Genomic DNA, 26,903 nt, shown 5'->3' on the forward strand with positions numbered 1-26,903 from the left:
AGGCAGTCGGCTAGCCCTTTATTCTCTTCTACATACCTTCCGTCCTTTGTTTTTAATTTAGTTATTCCTTGTTTTAATTTCCTTTTTTCATTTATATATCTGAAGAATGTCTTATCCCCTTTTTTCATAGACTGAGCTAGTTTTTCTTCTGCCTGCGCTTTAGAAGTTCTTATAACTTGCTTGGCCTCTCTCTGCCTTATCTTGTAGATTTCCTTATCTTCATTGCTCTGGGTTTTTTTATAATTACAAAATGCTAGCTTTTTATTTTTAATGATTTGGGCCACTTCTGCTGAGTACCACATTGGTCTCCTCCTTTTTTTGCTTTTACTGACGAGTCTAATGCAATTTTCTGTTGCCTTCAATAATGCACCTTTTAAGTAGTCCCATTTCTCCTGGACTCCATGTAATCCGTTCCAGTCTGATAAGGACTCATTTATGACTAATTTCATTTTTGAAAAGTCTGACACGACATTTAGTCACTTTTTATAGCTTTTTTTTTTTTTTTTTTTTTGGGAGGCTTACGTTTTCCATTACAGTGTTTACCATACAGATTAATACTTTTATAATTTAATAGCTCAGAAATGTTCGGATATGGCAATACCAGTGATGTTTAATTTTTGTATGCAAAATTTGGAAAGGGGTGATTTGAAAATTAAAAATTTTTACCTTCATTTTTGTCCCCATAGGAGACTTGAACTTGTGATTGTTCGATTGCTTATAGAACGCAATAGTATACTAGATAGGGCTTAAAGGGGTTATGCCATGAAAGATTTTCATTGTTTACATCAATCATAAATTGGTACATGACAGTCTGTTTCTAACAAAGCTAGAACAAGCCCTGTTCCTAACATGGATCCAGAACAAACAGCAGGTGGCACTATACAGATACATCTTATTGAATAGCTCATATGGCTATACAAAATTTTTAATTAGATGCAATTATAAAACTATTTAGATCCAGGTGTTGGTTCGAAAAATTTAGAATATTTTTCTTGGTAAACCCCTTTAAAGGGTTTCTATCACTTGGTATGACATAATTAGCTGTCAGACACTAGCGATCTGCTAGTGTCTGCTATGGCCAACCATCCTACTATAATCACTTGTGGGGCAGCGGTTTTGCTAAAAAACTAACTTTTATAAATATGCTAATGAGCCTCTAGGTGCTATGTGGGCGTCATTAGCACCTAGAGGCTCCGTCTACCTTCATACACAGCCGCCGCCCAGCGCGTCCCTCCAGCCCGCCCATGTCCTCCTCCGTGTGACGCAGCGGACGAGTTCTCGCGCATGCGCCGTGCGCGGCTGTATTCGGCGCATTTGAGATCTCAGCTCGGAGCGGTCAGACATTCAATGCGCATGCGCGGCTGTATTCGGCGCATGCGCATTGAATGTCTGACCGCTCCGAGCTGAGATCTCAAATGCGCCGAATACAGCCGCGCACGGCGCATGCGCGAGAACTCGTCCGCTGCGTCACACGGAGGAGGACATGGGCGGGCTGGAGGGACGCGCTGGGCGGCGGCTGTGTATGACGGTAGACGGAGCCTCTAGGTGCTAATGACGCCCACAACACCTAGAGGCTCATTAGCATATTTATAAAAGTTAGTTTTTTAGCAAAACCGCTGCCCCACAAGTGATTATAGTAGGATGGTTGGCCAGAGCAGACACTAGCAGATCGCTAGTGTCTGACAGCTAATTATGTCATACCAAGTGATAGAAACCCTTTAACAGGCCTTTAACCTCTTCACAAGGCCCCAGGCTGCCATACAGGGGTGTAGCTATAGGGGAAGCAGCTGCTTTGGGGCCTGAACTCAGAGAGATCCCACACAAGAGGAGGACTAACAGATTTTATTGTCAGTATCAACAGTATTATACAATGACATTATATACAGTGACTAGAGATGAGCGAATCGGGGCTGACGAAGTGGAATTCGATCCGAATTTCAGAAATTATTCTATTGGCACCGAATCTGAATTTCCTCAAGCTTTGTGGTAACGAATCACATTTTTTAAAATATGGCTGCTGCACATGTTAGGACATAGAGCAAGGAACTCTGAGAACAAGGGATCACCCACAATGCCATGCATGCAGCCAATCATCAGCCAGCCATCCCTGTGATGTCACAGCCCTATAAATCGCCTCAGCCATCTTGGATTCTGCCATTTTCCAGTGTACTTAGTGCAGGGAGAGACGTCAGCAGGCGCTAGGGTCAGTGGTAGAAAAGACTTAAAAACTTTTATTTTGCTGTATTGAAGTTCAGGGAAAGGATAGGGAGGAATCATTCCACAGTATTGAAGCAGAACAGGGTTCAGTAGGGGAGGTTACAGCCTGGGTAATAGGAACACTCCTATTACACCTTGCTGCACTGACTGGGGATCCAAATTGCCATTATATAGCTCTGTAATTCCAGCAAACCGTTCTTGTTATTGGGGTCTTATTAGCCCTTGTGCGGTGCAGTTATATATATGTTCTAAAGCCTTTTTTTGTCGTGTATTATTGGGGGGGAAAAGGGGCTTATTAGCTGTTGTGTGGTGAAGTGCCAAAATGACAGCCCTTTTTGGTGTGTACTAGTGGCAAAAAAAGTATTATTTGCCATTCACGGCCCCAGTTAGGCTACTTTCACACTAGCGTTCGGGGCTCCGCTTGTGAGTTCCGTTTGAAGGCTCTCACAAGCGGCCCCGAATGGATCCGTCCAACCCTAATGCATTCTGAGTGGATGCGGATCCGCTCAGAATGCATCAGTTTGGCACCGTGTGTCCTCCGCTCCGTTCAGCAGGCGGACACCTGAACGCAGCTTGCAGCGTTCGGGTGTCCGCCTGGCCGTGCGGAGGCAAACGGATCCGTCCAGACTTACAATGTAAGTCAATGGGGACGGATCCTTTGAAGTTGACACAATATGGCTCAATTTTCAAACGGATCCGTCCCCCATTGACTTTCAATGTAAAGTCAAAACGGATCCGTTTGCATTATCATGAACAAAAAAAAAAAAAAAATTATTATTATTTTTTTTTTTGTTCATGGTAATGCAAACGGATCCGTTCTGAACGGATCTAAGCGTTTGCATATAGGTGCGGATCCGTCTGTGCAGATACCAGACGGATCCGCACCTGAACGCAGGTGTGAAAGTAGCCTTGTATGTTTTAAAGCCTTTTTTTTGGTGTGTATTAGTGGGGAACAGAAAAAGGACTTATTAGCCGTTGTGTGGTGAAGTGGGAAAATTACAGCCCTTTTGTACTAGTGGCAAAAAGGTATTTTTGTCGTGTATTAGTGGGGGGGGGGGAGGGGGCTTATTAGCTGTTGTGTGTTGAAGTGAGAAAATTAAAGCCCTTTTTGGCATGTATTAATTTCCTTTTTATTTACTTATTTGATCTTACAGTATGTCAGGCAGAGAAGTGACAGGCCCTGCACAGTGGAGGGGCACAGACCTAAATGTTTCTGGCGCAGGCACAGGTCGCAGCAGAGTAAGGGGCCGTGGCAGCAGGGGTAAATTCGAGAGGCCTGAGCTCCCAGTGTCTGCTATCGGTCGAGTTTTTACCAGCAACCCAGCGGTTCTTGAATGGTTGACTCGATCTTCGACTTCGTCATAAGTGACATCATACACCCCCAGCCAAGAGTCGGTGGGTTCGTCAGACACAACCCAAAGTTGGCATGGCCCGGGACCAGGCCCTGTGCAGTCACCTGTCCTCAACCTGCCTCTGTTCTTTTCTGTTCCCTCAGCCAGAGAAGTACTATATGCTGTGGGCTCGGCTCCACTATACAGCGAGGATGAGCTACTAGAGGACAGTCAGCAGCTACTGCCCAGCCAAGATCCAGAGGAGAGATCCGCCGCTTCCTCCGGTAGGCAGGCAAGTAGTGATGAGGAAAGTGGCGTGGGAGCTGGTGTTGCGAGCTGTCAGGCTCCTGGCTCAGAGAGAGGAGGACATCAGTGACGTGCAGACAGTACTCGATGATGATGTAGCTGATCACAATTGGGAGCCGGATGATGAAGGGGCTTCATCATCATCGGGAGAAGATTGTGGCAGCTTGCACGTGAGGCAGCGGTGAAGCCAGCAAGTCGGTAGAGTGGCCGGGAGTCAGCAGGGTGGCAGCAGTGGGAGGTTGGGAACTAAACGTGCCCGGGGTACACCACCCGCTTCGCAGGAGCCTACCGGCCCGGAAAGTAGTGGTGCAGGGGTTCACGGAGGCAGTGGCGGTAGCAGTTAGTCAGTGCGGAGTGTTGGGGGTAAAATCACCTACTCGGCGGTGTGGCAGTTTTTTTGTTAAGCCGTCAGGGGAGGTGAACATGGCCATTTGTCGAATCTGTTGGCTGAAGGTGAAGCGTGGCCAGGGTGCCAATGTTGGCACCACGGCCCTACGTCAACATATGCAGCGTCAGCATAAAGTGGCCTAGGAGAACCGTGGCTCCAATGTGGTGGTCCAGCCTGCTGCAGCAATTGCTGCATCACCCAGTGGCACGAACCCTATTTCAGGCAGTCAGGGCTCCACCACCTAAGCCGAAGGAAGCTGTCTGGGTTTCCCATCATCTGCTGGTCCTGATGCTCCTGCTCCTCCTCCTAGTCAGTCATTCCCTCAGCAATCGATCACCGAAGCAATTGCCAAGAGACAACAGTGTGCGTGAACTCATCCAACGGCACAGAAGCTGAAGGTGCTCCTGGCCAAGTTCTTGGAGTTGCAGTCCCTCCCTTTCCAAGTGGTGGACTCTGCACCTTTCAGAGAACTGATGGCTTGTGCCGAGGCGAGGTGGAGAGTCCCAAGCCGTAATTTTTTGGCAAAAATGCAGTACCAGCCCTGCACACATATGTAGAACAGAAGGTGGGCCAGTCCTTGAGCCTGTTGGTGTCTGCCAAAGTGCACGTCAGCACCGACATGTGGAGCTGTAACTAAGGTCAAGGACAATATATGTCCTTTACGGCCCACTGGGTAAATGTGGTTCCTGCCCAGTCAAACCAGCAACTTGCACAGGTGACTCTGCTTCCGCCTCCACGTTCTCACGCCGTTGGTCCTGCGACAATGTCCACCTCTGCCTCCTCATCCTCCACCTTGTTCTCAGCCTCCACTGTAGGGACAATTCACAGTGCCCAATGTCGGGTATTTATTTTTTATATAAGATATGAAATCATAAAAATTATGATTTCATATTTTTATGAAATATGAAAAATTTAAAATTTAATTGGCGGACATATAAACGCCAGTTCTTTTATTGATGAGATCTAAAGTTAATTTGTGCAGATAATGAAACAGGGTGCAATTAATTATATAAAATATAATTTATTACAAATAAATACATGCATTAAAAATGGCATACAAATGAATACAAGGATAATATCAAAATTGACCACAAGATGATGCTCCGCCGTTTACGCCGGGCTCACTTAATTTAGTACACCAAGTACAATATAATGTTATTCAAATTATTATCAAATTATTACCGATTAGTATACCGATTATTAAAATATTATAATGTAACAATAACAACAAAACAATAGAAATGAATCTGTGGAAAATCCCTTATGCTCAATCAAAGAATATGGCAGTAAGAGACATCTTATAAATACGCCCGTTGGCCTAACTACGGATAATAAAATCCGATCAGAGATTCCACTCTGATAGCAATATTACAAGAATTCTAATGATGTGCACGTTCATTAAAATTTCCCATAAAATTATTCTTTTAACACTATTGACCCACTAATAATGGGGTCTCAACTATATGCCAATTGGAGCGATTTATAATTACTGCAAATGAAATAGATTATACATTACCCCTGGCTTTGGGATAAAGAGCTTTTTAGAATGGACCCAGCTTTCCAAGGTTCAGATATGTCCCGTCCTATGGTATGTTCCTGACGTGTGAAGTGATGCTGATGAATGACTCTTTGTAAAGAGTTCCGTTGTGAAGAAGTCCTTGTGAAGTTTTTCCTTTTGTGAAGTTTGTGAAGTGTTTGAAGAAGTCCTTTGCTCTCCCAAAACTGGATCAGATATCCCAATCCTTATCTATGCCCATCCCCTCTTGGATTAGGGATTACCAATTACATAAGGTGGGTGTGACGTATGTTAAAGATGGGGATGATGTCATCTAATTGACATTCCTAAGAAACTTCTGCCCATCTACCACTTGATGGCACTGTTGTATCATATAACAATTTTGAATATTTTAAGAATTAACATATATACAGATTGTTTTATTACTACTTAAACTTTGCCCTTTCACACCTTAAATCAATTAGGAGGGGCTCTTTCTGACACTTTGCTCAGACTGACTGGCGGTATCAGAAGTTTCCCTAATCCCTGAATTTATGGGGCAGATAGGAGTAATGATGGTTTTTCTGGTTTGTGTACCTTAACTGTCTTCAGCTATTGAGTAATGATGTTTGAAATAACATCAGCTCCTCTAAAATAAACCCTATTTAAGAAATTTCCACTTAAACACATTTTATATCCCCTAGAATATACCCTCTCAGTGAGATATAGACATATAAAGATACATTAATAATATTTGGTTATAATACATCAATATTGCATAGTATAGATGAATCATTAATAAGTTCAAACGCTAAATAAATGCACACAGGAATATATCTATATGCGAATATATGAATAGATATCTGTTCCACACCAGATTTGTTTTATGGACGTCTCTTATCAGATCATGGTTTAGCCATGAAACACCCATTGTTCCTCAGACAGACAAGTTTAGAGAAACCTGTGTAGATAAATCCATGTCTCTAAACAATAATAAAAGTATAGTCTTCTCTATATATTCACTTTTAACACATTGAACTTGCTATGAACCCATCTTGGTTTTTTTCAGGTTCATGCTGATCACATGTTGTTAAAGGCAATGATCATCCATATTGAATATGGTATCATCAGATACATTGTACACTTATGAAAATGCACAACACCAACCAGCATACCACATGTGCAGGGCACGGCGGTGTAACGCTGTTCTGCACCTAGTTTGCCTGGGCTAACTGAGTCACACAGGGGAGGAACTGCTCCGCGTCCTTCATCAAGAAATCAAATCCTGGCTTCCTCCACGACAACTCAAAATCGGAACCATGGTGACCGACAACTGGAAGAATATGGTGTCGGCACTGCATCAAGTAGCACACGTGTTCATTCTGGTTGTCAAGCGTTTCCTGAAGTCTTCCACCCATCTGCAAGACATCCTAAAAATGGCCAGGAAATTTTGCATGCACTTCAGCCACTCGTACACTGCCAAGCAAACCCTCCTTGAGCTACAGCGGCAGAACGGCGTCCCCCAACATAGGCTGATATGCGTAGTTTCCACCCGTTGGAATTCCACCCTCCATATGTTGGACCGACTGTACGAACAAAGAAAGGCCATAAACGATTTCTTGATGATATAGGCGGACAGAGGTACTCCCCTGTGTAACTTCGATGTTAGCCAGTGGCAGCTCATGCGTTACACATGCCGTTTGCTCGTGCCCTTTGAGGAGGCCACTTTATTTGTCAGTCGCCAGGACTACAGGATGAACAACGTCATTCCACTGATTCGTATCCTGGAAAAGATGCTGGTAAATCTGGCTGGTCAGGGGACTGGAGACGTGGCGCCTATATCTTACGGCCACATAAGCCCTGTGGGGTCTGAACTGGAGGAGGAGGACATTGGAGCACAAGCAATGTGTAGCGAAATGGATGGTTTTTCTACACAGGTGACAGGAGAGGAGGAGCAGCCGGAGGAGCAAGAGGGAGATGAAGACAAACTGTGGCAGTATGCAGTGGAGATGGAGGCAGGGAGTCCCTCCGAGTCACTTGCGCAAATGGCCTGATGCATGCTCACTTGCTTGCATAGTGACAGCCAAATTGTCACCATTCGGCGGACGGATGACTACTGGCTCTCCACCATGTTAGACCCTCGCTACCGGTCCAAAATGGGTGCTTTTTTTTTTTTACACCCGCTGAGAGGGAGGACAAACTGAACTGCTATAGAGACATCCTATGTAGTCAGTTGGCCGCTGCCTATCTGCCCCTTCGTCCATCCTCTCGCAGGTCTGAACGGGGGGACCCTCTGCGCTCACGTTCCACTGCCATGGCTGCGGGGAGGGGGGGGGGTTGGGTGGCAGGAGCAGTACCAGCTCCATCAGCAGCAGCCAGAGTCTAGAGTCGCTGATGAGCAGCTTTCTTCATCCGCATAGTAAGGAAACTACTCACCAGCAGCTAGACATAGAGCAGAACATGAACCAGCAGGCGGTAGCATACTTGGTGTGCACCCTGGCAGCCGTCATTGAAGATCCGCTGGACTACTGGGCAGCCAAACTGGATTTGTGGCTGCAATTGGTTGAGTTTGCTCTTGAAAAGCTGTCCTGCCCGGCCAGTAGTGTGGCATCAGAGTGGGTGTTTAGTGCGGCGGGGGCCATAGTTACCCCAAATAGAACTTGCCTGTCAACACAAAATGTGGAGAGATTGACCTTTGTCAAGATGAATCAGGCGTGGATCAGCCAGGATTTCCACCCAGCAATGCCTGATGCATCAGATTAGATCATCCATGCTGCTATTCTGATGCTGCCACCTGCCTGATGCCACACATCTGATGCCAAGTGCTCCTGCTTACACCCACCATTGTCATCAGGTTTTTAGTGCCACCCATCTCACCACTCTGTCACCGGGTCACTCTGTGGTCTCCTGATGCTGCTGCCACCTCCACACTGTCACCTTGCCACTCTGTGGTCTCCTGATGCTGCTGCTACCTCAACACGATGTCACCTTGCCACTCTGTGGCCTCCTCATGCTGCTGCTGCCACTTCCACACTTCATGACGGGGCCACTATTTTGCCTTTTTGGCCTGGTTGACATAATCATTTATTTGACCCTTCTTCTGATCTGTCAGAAGGAAGGAAAAATGAGACACACAACGGATCCTGTCTGTGTAGCAGCTGTAAGGCCTGTGTGGTCAGAATTTGCTTAGGATTTGGTAGCCAAAAGCAGTTGTGGGTACAAAACACAGAAGGCATGCAAATAATCCATTCACGTGTCATCTCTGTTTTGGATCCACTCTTTTTTTTTTTTGCCATTCGCAATATACTGATGGATTGCTGACCGAGTGACCGAGTCTGCTCAACAGACATGATCCGTTTTTTTGGGGGTTATTGTTCTGACTGATCAGAGGAAGGGCAAAATAATTAGTGACTTCAACACAAACTTACTGCTGACACCCCCTCCACTCTGTCAGAGGGGCTCTACTTGTATAAGCGTTTAATAGAACAGGTTCTGTAGACATCTATGTGGAATCAGCTGGCGACGGTGTAAAAGAAGTGCGCTCTTTCACGCTATAGTAGGCTCTTGGGCCTCTGCACGGTTCTTTATATCTGACGCTAACATCGACCTATAAGGGCTCATGCACACGACCGTATGCCCTCCGAGACATATGGTCCGTGAGTGGGCAATATGTCCCAGAGTGGCATACATTGTGCGCACGGGAGCGCACAGCATCATAAGTTACTATGATGCTGCGCGCATCGGGCCACCCGCGGGACTATTGTCCTGAACTCATAAGATCATATGAGTGCAAGACAATAGTCCCGCGAGCAGCCCGATGTTCCCGTGCGCACGATGTATGCCGCTCCGGCACATATGGCCTGCTCACGGACCGTATGTCTCGAAGGGCATATGGTCGTGTGCATGAGCCCTAAGACTAAGTTCACACTTAAGTGATTTGGTCAGTTTTTGCCCCGTAACTGCCCAAAAAAGGGGAGTGTGCAGTGATTCTAAGAGCGACGCCTGCAGCTGCGTGTGATACTGACTCACAGTATTGTTTCACTACCACAGCAGACTCCCTATGCGTGTTGCTGCAAGTTACTGTGTTCTACACCACTATACAGGCTCTCTGCAGCCAAGAAATAGCAGTTTTTAACGTGATTCGCCACAAATATATTCGGATCGAATCTTTTTAGAAAATTCGGCGAACCGACCGAATCAAATTTTTGAGAAATTCGCTCATCTCTAACAGTGACACTGTAAGAAACAGACGGAGTGGCTGCCTAGCCTGGTATTAAAGAGCGATCTTGACTAACCACAGGAGTGGGGGTTGCACGGGAGGAGGGGGTTGCAAACAAGTTGCTGGGGGGACCCATTCAAAAATTTGCTGTGGAGCCCAGTTATTTCTAGTTACGCCACTGCTGCCATAGCAACTGATTGAATATCCGCTGTTTTGCCATGGGGTTTCCAGTCGGATGACAGAAGGAACTGGCACCCGCTGTGTATGGAGCAGGCTCATACACGTGTGCATGACAGATATACTCGTCATATAGAGCAAAGGGATTAAACAAAGCTTTAAACATTTCCTGAATGCCAGTTATTACAAATAATGTTATTCCTGCTATATTGTAGTCCTGTTAATCACCTTAAGCTTAGTGCTGCTTGCAGTGAGCAGTGCCAGAAGTTGACACCACACCCGCATGCTCAGCTGCCGGCTGGTGTAATAGTCTGTATGCATACCAATGTTAGGGGTGGGCGATATGGCCTAAAATCTATATTGCGATATAATTTTAAGCATGTGCGATATGCGATATATATTGCGATATATTGTTTTCTATATGGGGGGGGGGGGTTAAACTTTTTTTTTTTTTACTTTTTATTTAATAACTATTAGCCTCCTTAACCCCTTAAGGACGCAGGGCGTATCGGTACGCCCTATTTCCCGAGTCCTTAAGGACTCAGGGCGTACCGGTACGTCCTAACTTGAAATCAGTATTCCGGCGCCCGAGGGGTTAAACGGAACGGGATTTCGGCTGAAATCCTTCAGCCGGCATCCTGTGACAACGCCAGGGGGGGTCATGTGACCCCCCCGTGTCGGCGATCGCAGCAAACCGCAGGTCAATTCAGACCTGCGGTTTGCTGCGCTTTTTGCAGTTTCTGATGCCCGCGGTCCCTGACCGCGGGGATCAGAAACTTTTGAGTGCCTATAATCAATATTTTTCACCCCCCCCCCCCTGCACCCCTGCACGATTTTATGCCGGCGGGTGGTGCGGGGGGGGTGTCGCATGCGGTGGGGGCGGTGCGGGAGGCGGGCGGTGCGGCAGGCGGGATCGCGATCCCCCGCCCGCCTCCCCATGAATGATCGTTGGCTTCTAGTGGTTATACCAGGGTGCCAGCACATTGCTGGCACCCTGGTATAAACGGCTGACATCTGTGCAGATGTCAGCCGTTTAACCCTTTCCATACGGACCGCTGTATGGAAAAAGTTAACTGTCGTCGGTCAGGGAGCTCCCTCCCTCTCCATCGGGGGGCTGCTGTGCCTTTGCAGCCCCCCGATGGAGAGGGAGAGAGCCCCCAGAGAGCCCCCCTCAGCCCTGTGCTTACCCTTCCCCGTCTGCGAAGTTCTGAGCAGACAGGGAGGGTTCCCATGGCAACAGGACGCCTCCTGTTGTCCATGGTGCTGAACAGATCTATGCTGAAAGCATAGATCTGTTCAGTGTAAGTAAAATACAGTACAGAACAATATATATTGTACTGTACTGTATTATACAGACATCAGACCCACTGGATCTTCCAGAACCAAGTGGGTCTGGGTCAAAAAAAAAGTGAAAAAAAGTGAAAAAAGTTAAGATAAAAAAAAAAAAACATTCATCACTGAATAAAAATTAAAAAAATAAAATACACTACACATATTAGGTATCGCCGCGTCCGTAACGACCTGATCTATAAAACGGTCATGTTACTTTCCCCGCACGGTGAACACCATAAAAATAAAAAAATAAAAACTATGAGAAAATTGAAATTTTGCCCACCTTACTTCCCAAAAAAGGTAATAAAAGTGATCAAAAAAGTCACATGTACGCCAAAATAGTACCAATAAAACCGTCATCTCATCCCGCAAAAATCATACCTTACCCAAGATAATCGCCCAAAAACTGAAAAAACTATGGCTCTCAGACTAAAGAAACACTAAAACATGATTTTTTTTTTTGTTTCAAAAATGAAATCATTGTGTAAAACTTACATAAATAAAAATCGACCGGCTCTATAAGAATATCACATGATCTAACCCCTCAGGTGACCACCGTAAAAAATAAAAAATAAAAACGGTGTAAAAAAAGCCATTTTTTGTCATCTTACGTCACAAAAAGTGTAATAACAAGCGATCAAAAAGTCATATGCACCCCAAAATAGTGCCAATTAAACCGTCATCTCATCCCGCAAAAAATGAGACCCTACTCAAGATAATCGCCCAAAAACTGAAAAAACTATGGCTCTTAGACTATGGAGACACTAAAACTTTTTTGGGTTTTAAAAATGAAGTTATTGTATAAAACTTACATAAATAAAAAAAAAGGTATACATATTAGGTATCGCCGCGTCCGTGACAACCTGCTCTATAAAATTACCACATGATCTAACCTGTCAGATGAATGTTGTAAATAACAAAAAAAAAAAAAGTGCCATAAAAGCTATTTCTTGTTACCTTGCCGCACAAAAAGTGTAATATAGAGCAACCAAAAATCATATGTACCCTAAACTAGTACCAACAAAGCTGCCACCTTATTCCATACTTTCTAAAATGGGGTCACTTTTTTGGAGTTTCTACTCTAGGGGTGCATCAGGGGGGCTTTAAATGGGACATGGTGTCAAAAAAACCAGTCCAGCAAAACCTGCCTTCCAAAAACCGTATGGCGTTACTTTCCTTCTGCGCCCTGCCGCGTGCCCGTACAGTGGTTTACGAACACATATGGGGTGTTTCTGTAAACTACAGAATCAGGGCCATAAATAATGAGTTTTGTTTGGCTGTTAACCCTTGCTTTGTTACTGGAAAAAAAATATTAAAATGGAAAATCTGCCAAAAAAGTGAAATTTTGAAATTGTATCTCTATTTTCCATTAAATCTTGTGCAACACCTAAAGGGTTAACAAAGTTTGTAAAATCAGTTTTGAATACCTTGAGGGGTGTAGTTTCTTAGATGGGGTCACTTTTATGGAGTTTCTACTCTAGGGGTGCATCAGGGGGGCTTCAAATGGGACATGGTGTCAAAAAAACAGTCCAGCAAAATCTGGCTTCCAAAAACCATACGGCGCACCTTTCACTCTACGCCCCGCTGTGTGGCCATACAGTAGTTTACGGCCACATATGGGGTGTTTCTGTAAACGGCAGAGTCAGGGCAATAAAGATACAGTCTTGTTTGGCTGTTAACCCTTGCTTTGTTAGTGGAAAAAATGGGTTAAAATGGAAAATTAGGCAAAAAAATGAAATTCTCAAATTTCATCCCCATTTGCCAATAACTCTTGTGCAATACCTAAAGGGTTAACGAAGCTTGTAAAATCAGTTTTGAATACCTTGAGGAGTGTAGTTTATAGAATGGGGTCATTTTTGGGCGGTTTCTATTATGTAAGCCTCGCAAAGTGACTTCAGACCTGTAGTGGTCCCTAAAAATTTGGTTTTTGTAAATTTCTGAAAAATTTCAAGATTTGCTTCTAAACTTCTAAGCCTTATAACATCCCCAAAAAATAAAATATCAATCCCAAAATGCTACAAACATGAAGTAGACATATGGGGAATGTAAAGTCATCAAAATTTTTGGGGGTATTACTATGTATTACAGAAGTAGAGAAACTGAAACTTTGAAATTTGCAAATTTTTCAAATTTTTTGGTAAATATGGTATTTTTTTATGCAAAAAAATTAACTTTTTTGACCCAATTTTAGCAGTGTCATGAAGTACAATATGTGACGAAAAAACAATCTCAGAACGGCCTGGATAAGTCAAAGCGTTTTAAAGTTATCAGCACTTAAAGTGACACTGGTCAGATTTGCAAAAAATGGCCAAGTCCTTAAGGTGAAATAGGGCTGAGTCCTTAAGGGGTTAAGGGCTAGAACCCTTGTCATATTCACCCTAATAGAGCTCTATCAGGGTGAATAGGACTTTACACTCTCCCTGCTGCCCTGTGCATTACACTGCTGGGACTCCGATCGGAACTGCCCACTGCCACCAATGATGGGGGGGGGGGGAGGGGGACCCTGTGGGATATGGCCGGCACATTCATTGGTGGCGCAGTGGCCACAGTCCCTCCCCTCCTCCTCCTACTCTGTCCTCCATTGGTGTTCAGCGGCAGCCGTGCATAGTGGGAAGGGAGGGACTCCCTCCACTGTGCCGGCCGGCTCAGGAGAGAATGGTGCGCGCAGAGAGCACGATCATATCGCGGTCCGGCGATATGGCGAAAATCCATATCGTGGCCCAAATTTATATCGCATATCGCCTATACCGCCCACCCCTACATACTATATACTTTTGATGTGCTGAATGCATCTGGTATTGCAACAATAATCATGTGAATCAAATCATCCAGTGGTTAGACATTAATTCTCACCTATATTGTTAAAGAGAATATCTACCTTGGCAAGCGATTTATTATTCGAATATGTTTAGAATGAAAAGTGATGCCGTTTTCTAGAAAGGAGATTTTTAATTAAAGGGGTTGTCCAACCCCCACAGCTATTATACTTATTACCCCACAAGTACTCAGCATAAAGTATAAGTCACTTACAGTTGTGTTCAAAATAATAGCAGTGTGTTTAAAAAAGTGAATAAAGCTCAAAATCTTTCTAATAGCTTTAATTTCCATACACACAAATGCATAGGGAACACTACACATTCTATTCCAAATCAAAACATGAAGAAAAATATATTAAATTTGTGTTGTTCCTCTAAAAAAAATTGAAGAAAAGTGAATATTAGACTGTTCAAAAAAAAATAGCAATGTTTGTATTCTTCTTCTTTACAAACTCTAACATTCATTATATAAACTGAAAAATATTTGAAGATTTTGCTTTCCTTTGAATCACTTAACTAATACTTAGTTGTATAACCACTGTTTCTGAGAACTGCTGGACATCTGTGTTGCATGGAGTGAACCAACTTCTGGCCCCTGTGAACAGGTATTCCAGCCCAGGATGATTGGACTACATTCCACAGTTCTTCTCTATTTCTTGGTTTTGCCTCAGAAACTTCATTTTTTATGTCATACTACAAGTTTTCTATTGGATTAAGATCCGGAGGATTGGGCTGACCATTCCATAACGTCAATCTTGTTGGTCTGGAACCAGGATGTTGCACGTTTACTGGTGTTTTTGGGGTCGTTGTCTTGTTGGAACACCCATTTCAAGGGCATTTCCTCTTCAGCATTAGGCAGCATGACCTCTTCAGGTATTCTGATGTATTGAAACTGATCCGTGATCCCTGGTATGCGATAAATAGGCCCAACACCGTAGTATGAGAAACATCCCCATATCATGATGCTTGCGCCACCATGCTTCACTGTCTTCACAGTGTACTGTGGCTTGAATTCAGTGTTTGGGGGTCGTCTGACAAACTGTCTCCGGCCACTAGACCCCAAAAGAACAATCTTACTTTCATCAGTCTACATAATGTTGCGCCATTTCTCTTTAGTCCAGTCAATGTGCTCTTTGGCAAGTTGTAACCTCTTCAGCACATGTCTTTTTGTAAACATTGGGACTTTGTGGGGGCTTCTTGCAGATAGCTTGGCTTCACATAGGCGTCTTCTAATTGTAACAGTACTCACAGGTAACTTTAGACCTTCTTTGATCTTCAAGGAGCTGATTGTTGGCTGAGTCCTTGCCATTTTGGCTATTCTTCTATCTATTCAAATGGTAGTTTTTCGCTTTCTTCCACGTCTTTCAGGTTTTGGTTGCCATCTTAAAGTATTTGCGATCATTTTAGCTGAGCAGTCTATCATTTTCTGCACTTCTTTATATGTTTTCCCCTCTCCAATCAACTTTTTAATCAAGGTACGGGGTTCTTCTGAACAATGTCTGGAACGACCCATTTTCCTCAAAATTTCAGAGATAAATGCACTGTAACCAGCATGTACAACATTTGCTGCCTTCCTTCCTTAAATAAGGGCAATAATTGCCACCTGTTTTTCAAAGAATGAATGACCTCACTAATTGAACTCCATACTGCTATTATTTTGAACATGCCCTTTTTAATTAGTGATTGAATTATAGAGAACCAGCAGCATGCATGTTATGACTGTTGGGTCTGTTGGATTTCTATTACTCTACTACACATGCTAGTAAATTAATTTCTACCAAAAACAGTGATTGATCAGGTTAGTGATGTCTTACTGCTATTATTTTGAACATAACTGTACCTATTCACTCTTGCTCTGTTCCCGCTCCAGTTCTCTGTTAACAGGAAGTGTGACGTTCCATCCATCATGACAGACATGTCACCAAGTGGCCACTGAGGCCAGTGAATGTCTGCAATGGTTCATGTAAAGATGGAGGGGACATCACACTTGCGATCCACAAGAGAGCAGAAGCACCAGGGCTGGGCCCTCGGAAATGAAATAAGTAAGTGACTTTTTTTTCTTTAGTCTAAACACTTTGGGGCCATTAGTACAATTGTCCCTTTAAGACTGCCAGTTGTGGTCTGCAGTAAGTGTGTCTCCCTAGTAACAAAAAAAACAAAAAAAAAAAACTTCTGTTCATGCAAACACACAACCCGCCATCTGTTTCCTACGTTTTAGTTTAGCAAGAGGTAGGGGCAATATGACTTTGTTTGTAGTCATATGCACATAGGTCTCAGTAGGACCTACTAATGCAAAAATGATTTTTTTTTAAAAGACTTTTTGCAAAAGGTCCTTCATTGGAAAATGTATTTTGGGGTGAATCTAAATCTTTGTGTAATAATTTTTCAGGATCTAGAGGCCGAGCTGAAGCATATGAAGAACATGAAGGAATCTTATGAGAAGAACAATAATGAACAGGTGAGAAAGGGGGCGATGGTCATTAAAGGGTAAAACGGACATCTTGTCCACACTAGATGAGATGGACCAAGAGTAAGTTACTGTTTCTTCTCTAGTGTAAGCGTATTCAAGAATTTCTGAATGAAGTTGACAGTATACGCAAAGAGATTGATGCAGCCACAACACAGGGCGCAAAGGAATCAAACCTTCAGAGTCAGTTGGAGGAAGAGTTGACATCCAGACAGATGTTGGAGCAAAGGTGTAAGGTAATAAATTATTTATTAAAATCTTAGATACAAATCTCACTTATAGGATCTAGGGAGGTTTGAGAGACCACTCCTCTCCCTTCCCCCACAAAATTAAGTACACTCCCTCATACCTGCGCATTTGAGGAGCCTCAGGGTGCTAAGAAGCTCCTTACCCCACCCGGCATCTTAGTTCATTGACCTTCTTCGGAGCTGATGTATCTCCAGGAGCATTAAAACACATGTTAAGCAAGATGGCGTCCTCCCGCCCAGCCTGACCAGCTAGACGCTGATTCCCAAGTCCGGCCAGGCATGTACAGCCGGAGGAAAAAGAGGTATCATTAATCCTGACCTGGTTATTGATCACACATTGCTTGCCATAGAAGTGGCAAAAAGGCTAGCCCCTGATATCAAAGAAACTTTGTAGAATACACTGTTGGCCTCCTTATAGCAGCTACATGAGGAACTGGCCCAGCATGACTCACAGCTTGATGAGTTGGAACAGCGGGTTTCCTTTATGAATGATGATGCATCCCGAGCAAATGCCTGCATTAGAGATCTTATAAAAGAGAGTGAAGAAGAAGAAGAAATTTTGGCATAACAGCAGCAATCACAATCACAACAGGAGCAAAAATAAGAGTAATTAGAAATTAAAGAGTAAAATACAAGAAAAACATAAAAAAAGATTAGGGAAGAGGCTGCTAGGGGGAGAGGTTGTTCAGGTTTGTTCTTACTGTCAGTAAGAACAAACGGTTCTACTAAAAGAATTGGGATTAGTAAGATCCCAAACAAAGGTTCAATTGTATACTTTACATGTAAAGAAGATACAACAATCTTATAATGTACAAAGGAGAATATTGTTTAATGCTATAATTTCATTGTATGTTTGTTTTGTATGATAAAAATAAAAAAACAGATTTTTTTTAAAACAAAATCTACCCTGTGGTTTACATGATGTTCTTCTTATTAGGAACTGGAATGCAGAGTTCAGGAGCTACTAAAAGGGAAGTTAGGCACAGAAAGTTTAAGAGATGCCAATGAACAGTCTGAACAGGTAAAACCTTCTTGGCTTTATTAGTTACATCTTGTATGATATGTGTGTCTATTCTTTTCTGGAAAGGCTTTATATGAAACTATGAATGCATGTAGCATTTATTATTTCCTATAGCAAAGGACTACCAAAATGTCTTCATGCGTCAGGTTTTCTCATATTTTCTTTATCTAGATAATAGGTAAATTCTACAGCATTTAATGTGCTACAAAAAGTTGCACTGTAGCCCAGGCCTAAATCTACCTCTCTTTATTCACTTACAGGTCACAGTTAATCTTAAGGAAGCCCACAGTTGGTTGAAGTCCAATTTGGATGAACTGCAGTTACAAATGTTGAGGAACAAACAAAAGAAGGTGCGTAAGGTATATGCAAAATTATTATGCACTGTACAGTCACCTATGATTTAAAGGGGTTGTGCAGCTGTTTATATTGATGACCTACCCTCAGGACCCCTGCCGATCAGCTGTTAGAAGAGAAAGCGCCTCTCCACGTGAGCACCGCTTCCTCTTCATTACACTGCACTTCGTCTCGGAAGCGCAGTGTAATACAAGTACCCGCTCCATTCAAGTGAATGGGGTGAGTACTTGTAATTACACTACGTCACTGCTCCACAGGACAGCGTAGTGTAATGACGAGGAAGTGGTGCTTTCATGGAGTGCTGCCTCCTTGTCTCACAGCTGATCAGATATTGGTGACCTATACTGAAGATAGCTCATCAATATTAATGGCAGCACAACCCCTTTAACATGTGCCATGCCATTTTTCTGCCAAAATCTTGTGTCTGTGAATAAAGCAGTAATATGCACATTAGCTTTCTGAGCAGATCTCAGTGTGGTGAAGCTATAGTACATAGTGATATGATATTTACATGCTAGCACACAGCTGTTGGACAGGGCTCTGCCCTCAGCCTGATGTCTAGACCGGTCAGTTAAAGGGAGGGGGAGTGTGCAGAGCACAGGGGGTGTTACATGGCAGTGCTCAAACGATTCAGCCCCGCCTCCTGGTGCTCCAATTGCTCATTTACATATGCATAAAAACGCAGATATCTCTATAGCTATGTATCATACAGACAAAAGAAGAGTATTGTTTTAATCAGCACGATGAGCCCTACCAGGCAGGGTTTAATAGGGTTGATCCTGGTGACAGAGCCTCTTTAAAAAGAATTAATGAAATGGGGTTAATTTTTTTATTTACCATATTTTTCACACTATAAAGCCTCTAGCCTCTTTTTTTTATTTTTATTTTTTTCGTTTTCATTCTGTTTTTTTTGCGTTCCATATACGGAACCATTCATTTCAGTGGATACGCAAAAAAAGCGGAAGGTACTCCGTATGCCTTCCGTTTCTGTTTTTCCATTCCATTCAAAGATAGAACATGTCCGATTATTGTCCCCATAATGGACAAGGATAGCACTGTTCTATCAGGGGCCAGCTGTTCCGTTCTGCAAAAAACAGAATGCACATGGACGTCATCCGTATTTTTTGCGGACCGCAAAATACTGAAAAAGCCATGCGGTCATGTGCAAGAGGCCTAAGACATATCTGCCCATAAGACGCAACTAGGTTTTAGAGGAGGAAAATAAGAAAAAAGTATTTTTCATCAGAGCTCAGCTCAGACCCACAATCAGACCTCCAATGTTAATCAGACCTCAAATAGACCCCCAATGGTAATAAGGCCCCTATTCAGACCTCAAATCAGACCACCAATCAAACCTTAGATCAGATGCCCAATTTGTGTAAGACCACGAATTGGACGTCATATCAGACCTCCATGTTAATAAGTCCCCATGTAAAGCAGACCTCCATGTTATTAAGCCCCCATGTGAAGCAGACGTCCATGTTAATATGCCCCCATGTGAAGCAGACATCAGATCAGACCTCCATGCTAGCTCTGATCCTGCCAATTGCGTGGGAGCCCAGCTTTACATTACAACTGAAACTTGTGCCTCGGTCTTTTGGGAATGTTATGCAGTGCCCACAAGATTGTCATAACTACCGTGTTTCCCCGAAAATAAGACATCCCCCGAAAATAAGACCTACCTCTAGTTTTGCCTATCGCTGTAATATAAGGCATCCCCCTGAAAATAAGGCCTCCCCGATAATAAAGCATCCCCCGAAAATAAGGCCTCCCCGATTATAAAGCATCGGCCGGACATAATGCCTCCCCGATTTTAAAGCAAGCCACCCCAGAATGTAAGGAGCTCACTGATTGGCCGCCGCCGCCGCCAGGACAAGCTGCCGCCTTCTTCCGCCCGCTGCTCGCTCTGCCCTGATGGAGTCTCACAACTTGGCTGGCACGGACACACAGGGTACGGGGTGACAGGTAGGGGGGGATATCTGATGGAAGGTGGGGGATGTCTGGTGAAGATGGGGGGGGGAGACTAAAAACGGTAATTAAAATGACACAGGGTGATCAGAGGGGGGAATCAAAATGACACAGGAGGATCAGAAGGGGGTACTAAAATGCTATAGTAATCCCCCTCTGATTCTCCTGTACTATTTTGATTCCCCCTTCTGATCCCCCTATGTCATTTTAAGTGATCCCCCTCCCCACCCTGATACCCCTGTGTCATTTTGCTTCCCTTCTCTGATCACCCTGTGCCATTTTAAGTGATCCCCCTCCCCACCCTGATTTCCTTTTTTTTTTGTTCAACAATAAATGTGTACCGTATTTTTCTTCATGGAAAAATAAGACATCCCCTGAAAATAAGACCTAGCGCATCTTTTGGAGCAAAAATTAATATAAGACACTGTCTTATTTTCGGGGAAACAGGGTAGTATATGAGTCATGATGCAGGAACTAGCACCTGCTCATGGCAGATATAAATATCATTCCTCTTTGTGGGGTTAAATAGAACCTGTCATTGTACATGCAGTCCTATCTGTCAATCTTAGGACTCCATTGGGCATTGACAGCTATCTGAGCATGCACAGCAATAAAGGAAATGGTGTCAATCAGTAGGAGTAAGACCTGCCACTGGATTCCAAAGCCTAGAAAGAGCAGAGATTTAAATGCATGAAATACAAGCTACAGTATACTGATTTTTTTTTTCCTCTCACAAATCTATATATCAATCTGCATATCTCCTCCTGCTCTAAAAAATACTGCCTGCTGTTTCCAACTGCATTTTCAATGTGACAAGTTCCCCTTAAAGGAGTTATTCCATAAAAATTATTTATCGCCCATACACAAGAACAAGGGGTTCCTGGGTCTGCTGTCTGAATGGAGCAGTAGTGCACATGTGTGACCACTACTCCATTCACTTCTGTGGGACTGAATCTTTATTGGTATAGTACTGTGGGACTGAATCTTTATTGGTATAGTACTTGATTCCATGGTACTTTCTGCCTCCTATAGGAGTTTAACAATTTGAAAATGTCACCATACTTTCCTACCTCTACTCTGGAACACTGGGAGACCAAACAGAAGCTCCAGCTGATTTCCAGGAATTTGCTGCTTGAAGATAAAACCACCTGAAATTATGAAGAAATATTCCTATGATCAGTGCTGCTAAAAGTTTTCACTAATTTCACGTATTATGTCTGTACATTGTGATACTTTCATACGTGGCAGATTTTGTTGCAGAAAATGTACGGAACTAATAATTGGTTCATTTGATCTGAAAGGGATTGCTTGGCAGCAGGCACATGGATTTCTGCAATTCCCATTCAAATGAATGGAACTAATTTTTAGTTGAAGAAATTTATACAACAAAAAATGCCTCATGTGAAGGCACCCTAAATGTTCTATTTTTCTATTAAAATTCACATTGTCTTCTCTTCTTGCTGATTTTACTTTCAGCTATTTATAAAATGAGGGTTGATTAACTGGCTGGATAGTCTGTTATAGTGTCATCAGGGATGGACATGTTGTCTGTGCGGCACATTCAGCCCACTGTGCATGGAAATGTTTAAGAGGCCTGTACATAGCGTATACAAGTTAACTCTCAGTAAATGATGCTTGTTAGTATTGCTTAATACATCTTTAAAGTTTAAACTAGGTAAAGATGCTGCCAGTAGGACCTCCACCTGTATGCTACAGTCACCAATGTTGCTGTACTGCTAGAGAAGCAATGAGGGAGTCAGGAGCTGGTTAACAATGGTCTGAAACAATTTATTTTATTTTATTTTTTCTGCTGCCTGTATCCCTGAAGGACCTTATGTTCGAGGATTACCTTGCCTAACATTTGCTTAACTCCTTCCGGCATTGTCACATACTTGTACATCATGGAAATGGGTCAGTTTCCTTCATTCCAGCTAACATGTGATGGTGATCGCACAGGGATGCCGACACCTGTGTTTAATAGCCATTTTCCAGCGCTAACTCTGGAGAGAACTATTTAACCTTTTTGCACTGCTATCAGTGTAGATCTTAGTGCTGACAAAGGGAGGGGGATCCTTTTGGTCTGTCCTTGTCTGTCTCAGCAACACGATTGGTGGGGCTGACTGGGAAATTGTTACAGCCCTGGGCCTAATAAAGGAAAATAGGACTGTTTAGTCCTTTAGTTTATGTTAGGGAAAACACTAAGCAAGGATAAGGGAATATCTTTCCTTCAACCTTCCGGATGTTCCTTAGATCCTTTTGTGCCCAGGGAGGATGATCTAGATCAGGCATGCTCAACCTGCGGCCCTCCATCTGTTGTAAAACTACAACTCCCACAATGCCCTGCTGTAGGCTGATAGCTATAGGCTGTTCAGGCATGCTGGGAGTTGTAGTTTTGCAACAACTGGAGAGACGCAGGTTTAGCATGCCTGATCTAGATCCTTGAAATTTTCATGCAGGCAGGTGGCGCCAAGTTTGCCAAAAGAAAGATAATACTCCTTCCTCCTCCTTCTCAAATAACAAGCAACATAAAAAAGGCCAATAAATACCTTTATTCATACATAATTAATAAAATACAGCTTAAAATCAGTTGGTGATGCACATAAGGCAGTAAATTTCCCTCACAGGAGATAACAAACAGTATATGTGCGAAAATGTAGGTCAGTCATACATACACTCACCTAAAGAATTATTAGGAACACCTGTTCTATTTCTCATTAATGCAATTATCTAGTCAACCAATCACATGGCAGTTGCTTCAATGCATTTAGGGGTGTGGTCCTGGTCAAGACAATCTCCTGAACTCCAAACTGAATGTCAGAATGGGAAAGAAAGGTGATTTAAGCAATTTTGAGCGTGGCATGGTTGTTGGTGCCAGACGGGCCGGTCTGAGTATTTCACAATCTGCTCAGTTACTGGGATTTTCACGCACAACCATTTCTAGGGTTTACAAAGAATGGTGTGAAAAGGGAAAAACATCCAGTATGCGGCAGTCCTGTGGGCAAAAATGCCTTGTGGATGCTAGAGGTCAGAGGAGAATGGGCCGACTGATTCAAGCTGATAGAAGAGCAACGTTGACTGAAATAACCACTCGTTACAACCGAGGTATGCAGCAAAGCATTTGTGAAGCCACAACATGCACAACCTTGAGCCGGATGGGCTACAACAGCAGAAGACCCCACCGGGTACCACTCATCTCCACTACAAATAGGAAAAAGAGGCTACAATTTGCACGAGCTCACCAAAATTGGACTGTTGAAGACTGGAAAAATGTTGCCTGGTCTGATGAGTCTCGATTTCTGTTGAGACATTCAAATGGTAGAGTCCGAATTTGGCGTAAACAGAATGAGAACATGTATCCATCCTCTGATGGCTACTTCCAGCAGGATAATGCACCATGTCACAAAGCTCGAATCATTTCAAATTGGTTTCTTGAACATGACAATGAGTTCACTGTACTAAAATGGCCCCCACAGTCACCAGATCTCAACCCAATAGAGCATCTTTGGGATGTGGTGGAACGGGAGCTTCGTGCCCTGGATGTGCATCCCTCAAATCTCCATCAACTGCAAGATGCTATCCTATCAATATGGGCCAACATTTCTAAAGAATGCTATCAGCACCTTGTTGAATCAATGCCACATAGAATTAAGGCAGTTCTGAAGGCAAAAGGGGGTCCAACACCGTATTAGTATGGTGTTCCTAATAATTCTTTAGTTGAGTGTAAATAGGATATAAAGCCACTACATAGTTTCACAGAATCATAACATAAAGTGTCAAGTGCCTCACCACGAATGGATATATAATCCCTACCTCCTATATCCCCACATGGTCACATAGGTATACCTACAAGTGAAATCTGTGTCTCCAGCGTCCCGATGCGCGTTTCGCTCAATGCTTCATCGGGGGTAGTGCACTACCCGGTAATTCCAACTTTATGTTTAATCCTATTTTATTATTTCAGAAGGTCAAAGTATATATTAAAGCAGAGGAACACCTTTAAATTAAGCGTTCTGAGTCAATATGTAAAGATTTCTAAATCAATGAAAATAAGGTACATCGTACCAAATTGAATAACATAAGGTAACATGTTTTATCAAATCTCAGTGTAATTCGGTGAACCAGTTTTTCTTCAACTCATTAGCATGGAGATTGAAGAGTAAAGGATAGGATAGAGAATGGAGCAAGAAAGAAGAAGAAAAGGGAGGAAGAGAAAAAAAAAAAAAAAAAAGGGGAGGGGGGGAAGGTGGAGAAGTGGATCTCTATTGCGTGTAATAAATTGCAATTAGGTAGCTCAGCTCAGCTGAGAACATATTAGACAGCCAAAAGAGTGAGGAAGTCCGGAGACTCTAATGCTTCCGTCCAGCAAGCCCAAATCTTGTAGTATTTAGTAGACAGGTCAGAGGCTTCAGCAGAGATTTCCTCCATCCTAGCTATCTGCTGCATTTCCTGGAACCATTCCCTCATGGTGGGTACATGTGTCGAACGCAAGTGCCTAGGAATCACTGTTCTAGCGGCCGTGATAAAAAATCTCAACAAGCTCCCTTTTTGAGATGAAATAGAACCCGAAAGGATGGAGAGGAGCGCTATTTGAGGGGAATTATCGACTGTTTTTCATGAGATTTTGTTAAAAGCTCTAAATACATAGTCCCAAAAGGGTTTAATTAAGTCGCACTCCCACCAAACGTGAAGCATTGTACCTCTTTCCCTGCAGCAGCGCCAGCATAGCTCTGATACTGAAGGAAAGAGTCTATGTAATCTCACTGGGTATCTGTACCAACGGGATAGGATCTTATAGTTTTTTTTCTTGGGCGGCACAAGCCATAGAAAGTTTATGAGAATATAGAAATGCTTTTCGTAGATCAGCTTTTCCTATGGTACTACCTAGTTCTGATTCCCAACCAATGATAAAATTAGGATTGTCCTTGTGTGAACCAGTTAATAGAATATGATATAACTGAGAGATGAGGTGGGTTGGAGGAGAGGACATTGTGAACAGCTTTTCAATCTCTGTTAATGTGGTCCCGAAGGAACACTGCATTCCCCTGGACAAGACGAAAGATTTTATTTGTTCATATTCTAACCAGGAGATCTGTGTATCGGGAAATCTAGTGGAAATTGAGGAAAGAGACGGGAATGTGTTACCTAACATAAGGTGATGAAAGCGAGGATCTTCTGCGACCCGCATGCCTAGAAAGGAGTCCCTTTCCATGCCTGCAGGAAATGCTGGATTATGGAGAATGGGGGTGAGCGGGCTGAGTCTTCTAATACCCATTCCCTTCTGAATTAATGAATCCCATATTTTAATTGTTTGTTATAGTAACGTGTGATGACTAGCTAGCAATGGACGGTCCTCTGAAGAGAACCACAGGATGTGTTTGAGTGGGAGAGAGCACAAGGTTTGCTCCAGACCCACCCATTGTTTCGTGAGTTCGTTGTGTTGCCAGTCTAGTACTCTGGTAAGGGACGCTGCCGTATGATATAACTTCAGGTCCGGTAAGCCTACACCCCCTTGTGACTTACATCTGACCAATGTGGAATAACCTATCCGTGATCAACCCTGTCCCCATATGAAACGGGAGAATGCCGTCTTAACTTTCCGAAAAAAGGAGGATGGTGGTGTAAGGGGGATTGCTTGGAAGATATATAGAAATTTGGGCAAAATGTCCATCTTCAAAGCATTAATCCGCCCAAACCAAGATAACTCCTTTTTATTGAAAGCTCCAAGGTCTTTCAATATCTTATCCAACAAGGGAAGATAATTCAGCTTAAATACAAGTTTTCCATCAACTGGTATATAAACGCCTAAATATTTAAAAGCAGAAGGTTGGTGTTTGAATTGAAATGAGGACAAAAGACTGGCAAAGTCCTTTTGAGGGACAGTTACATTAAGAATTTCAGATTTTGTGTAACATAGAAACATAGAATGTGTCGGCAGATAAGAACCATTTGGTCCATCTAGTCTGCCCAATATACTAAATACTATGGATAGCCCCTGGCCCTATCTTATATGAAGGATGGCCTTATGCCTATCCCATGCATGCTTAAACTCCTCCACTGTATTTGCAGCTACCACTTCTGCAGGAAGGCTATTCCATGCATCCACTACTCTCTCAGTAAAGTAATACTTCCTGATATTACTTTTAAACCTTTGCCCCTCTAATTTAAAACTATGTCGCTCTTCTCTGAACTCTCTCCAAAGTATCAATATCCTTCTGGAGATATGGTCTCCAGTACTGAGCACAATACTCCAAATGAGGTCTCACTAGTGCGCTGTAGAGCGGCATGAGCACCTCCCTCTTTCTACTGGTAATTCCTCTCCCTATACACCCAAGCATTCTGCTAGCATTTTCTGCTGCTCTATGACATTGTCTGCCTACCTTTAAGTCTTCTGAAATAATGACCCCTAAATCCCTTTCCTCAGATACTGAGGTTAGGACTGTATCACTGATTTTATATTCTGCTCTTGGGTTTTTACATCCCAGGTGCATTATCTTGCACTTATTAACATTAAATTTTAGTTGCCAGATTCTTGACCATTCCTCTAGTTTTCCTAAGTCCTTTTCC

General features: G+C 43.2%; 1 protein-coding gene across 5 annotated transcripts in view; it reads left to right on the forward strand.

The window, feature by feature from the left end:
• CCDC150 (coiled-coil domain containing 150) overlaps positions 1 to 22,840 on the forward strand; it is a 125,003-nt gene extending 102,163 nt beyond the window's left edge. For 4 of the 5 annotated variants that reach the window (XM_040428507.1, XM_040428509.1, XM_040428510.1 and 1 more), the window contains 5 exons: positions 16,671 to 16,739; positions 16,835 to 16,984; positions 17,934 to 18,017; positions 18,278 to 18,376; positions 21,372 to 22,840. In XM_040428507.1, the coding sequence (XP_040284441.1) occupies positions 16,671 to 16,739; positions 16,835 to 16,984; positions 17,934 to 18,017; positions 18,278 to 18,376; positions 21,372 to 21,491 (522 nt within the window). In that variant the 3' untranslated portion in view covers positions 21,492 to 22,840. The remainder of the gene's footprint in view (positions 1 to 16,670; positions 16,740 to 16,834; positions 16,985 to 17,933; positions 18,018 to 18,277; positions 18,377 to 21,371) is intronic. The other variant, XM_040428508.1, reaches the window with a different exon arrangement.
• Positions 22,841 to 26,903: the final 4,063 nt, after the last annotated feature.

Source organism: Bufo bufo, chromosome 4 (genome assembly GCF_905171765.1).
Source record: "Bufo bufo chromosome 4, aBufBuf1.1, whole genome shotgun sequence".
Classification (NCBI taxonomy): domain Eukaryota; kingdom Metazoa; phylum Chordata; class Amphibia; order Anura; family Bufonidae; genus Bufo; species Bufo bufo.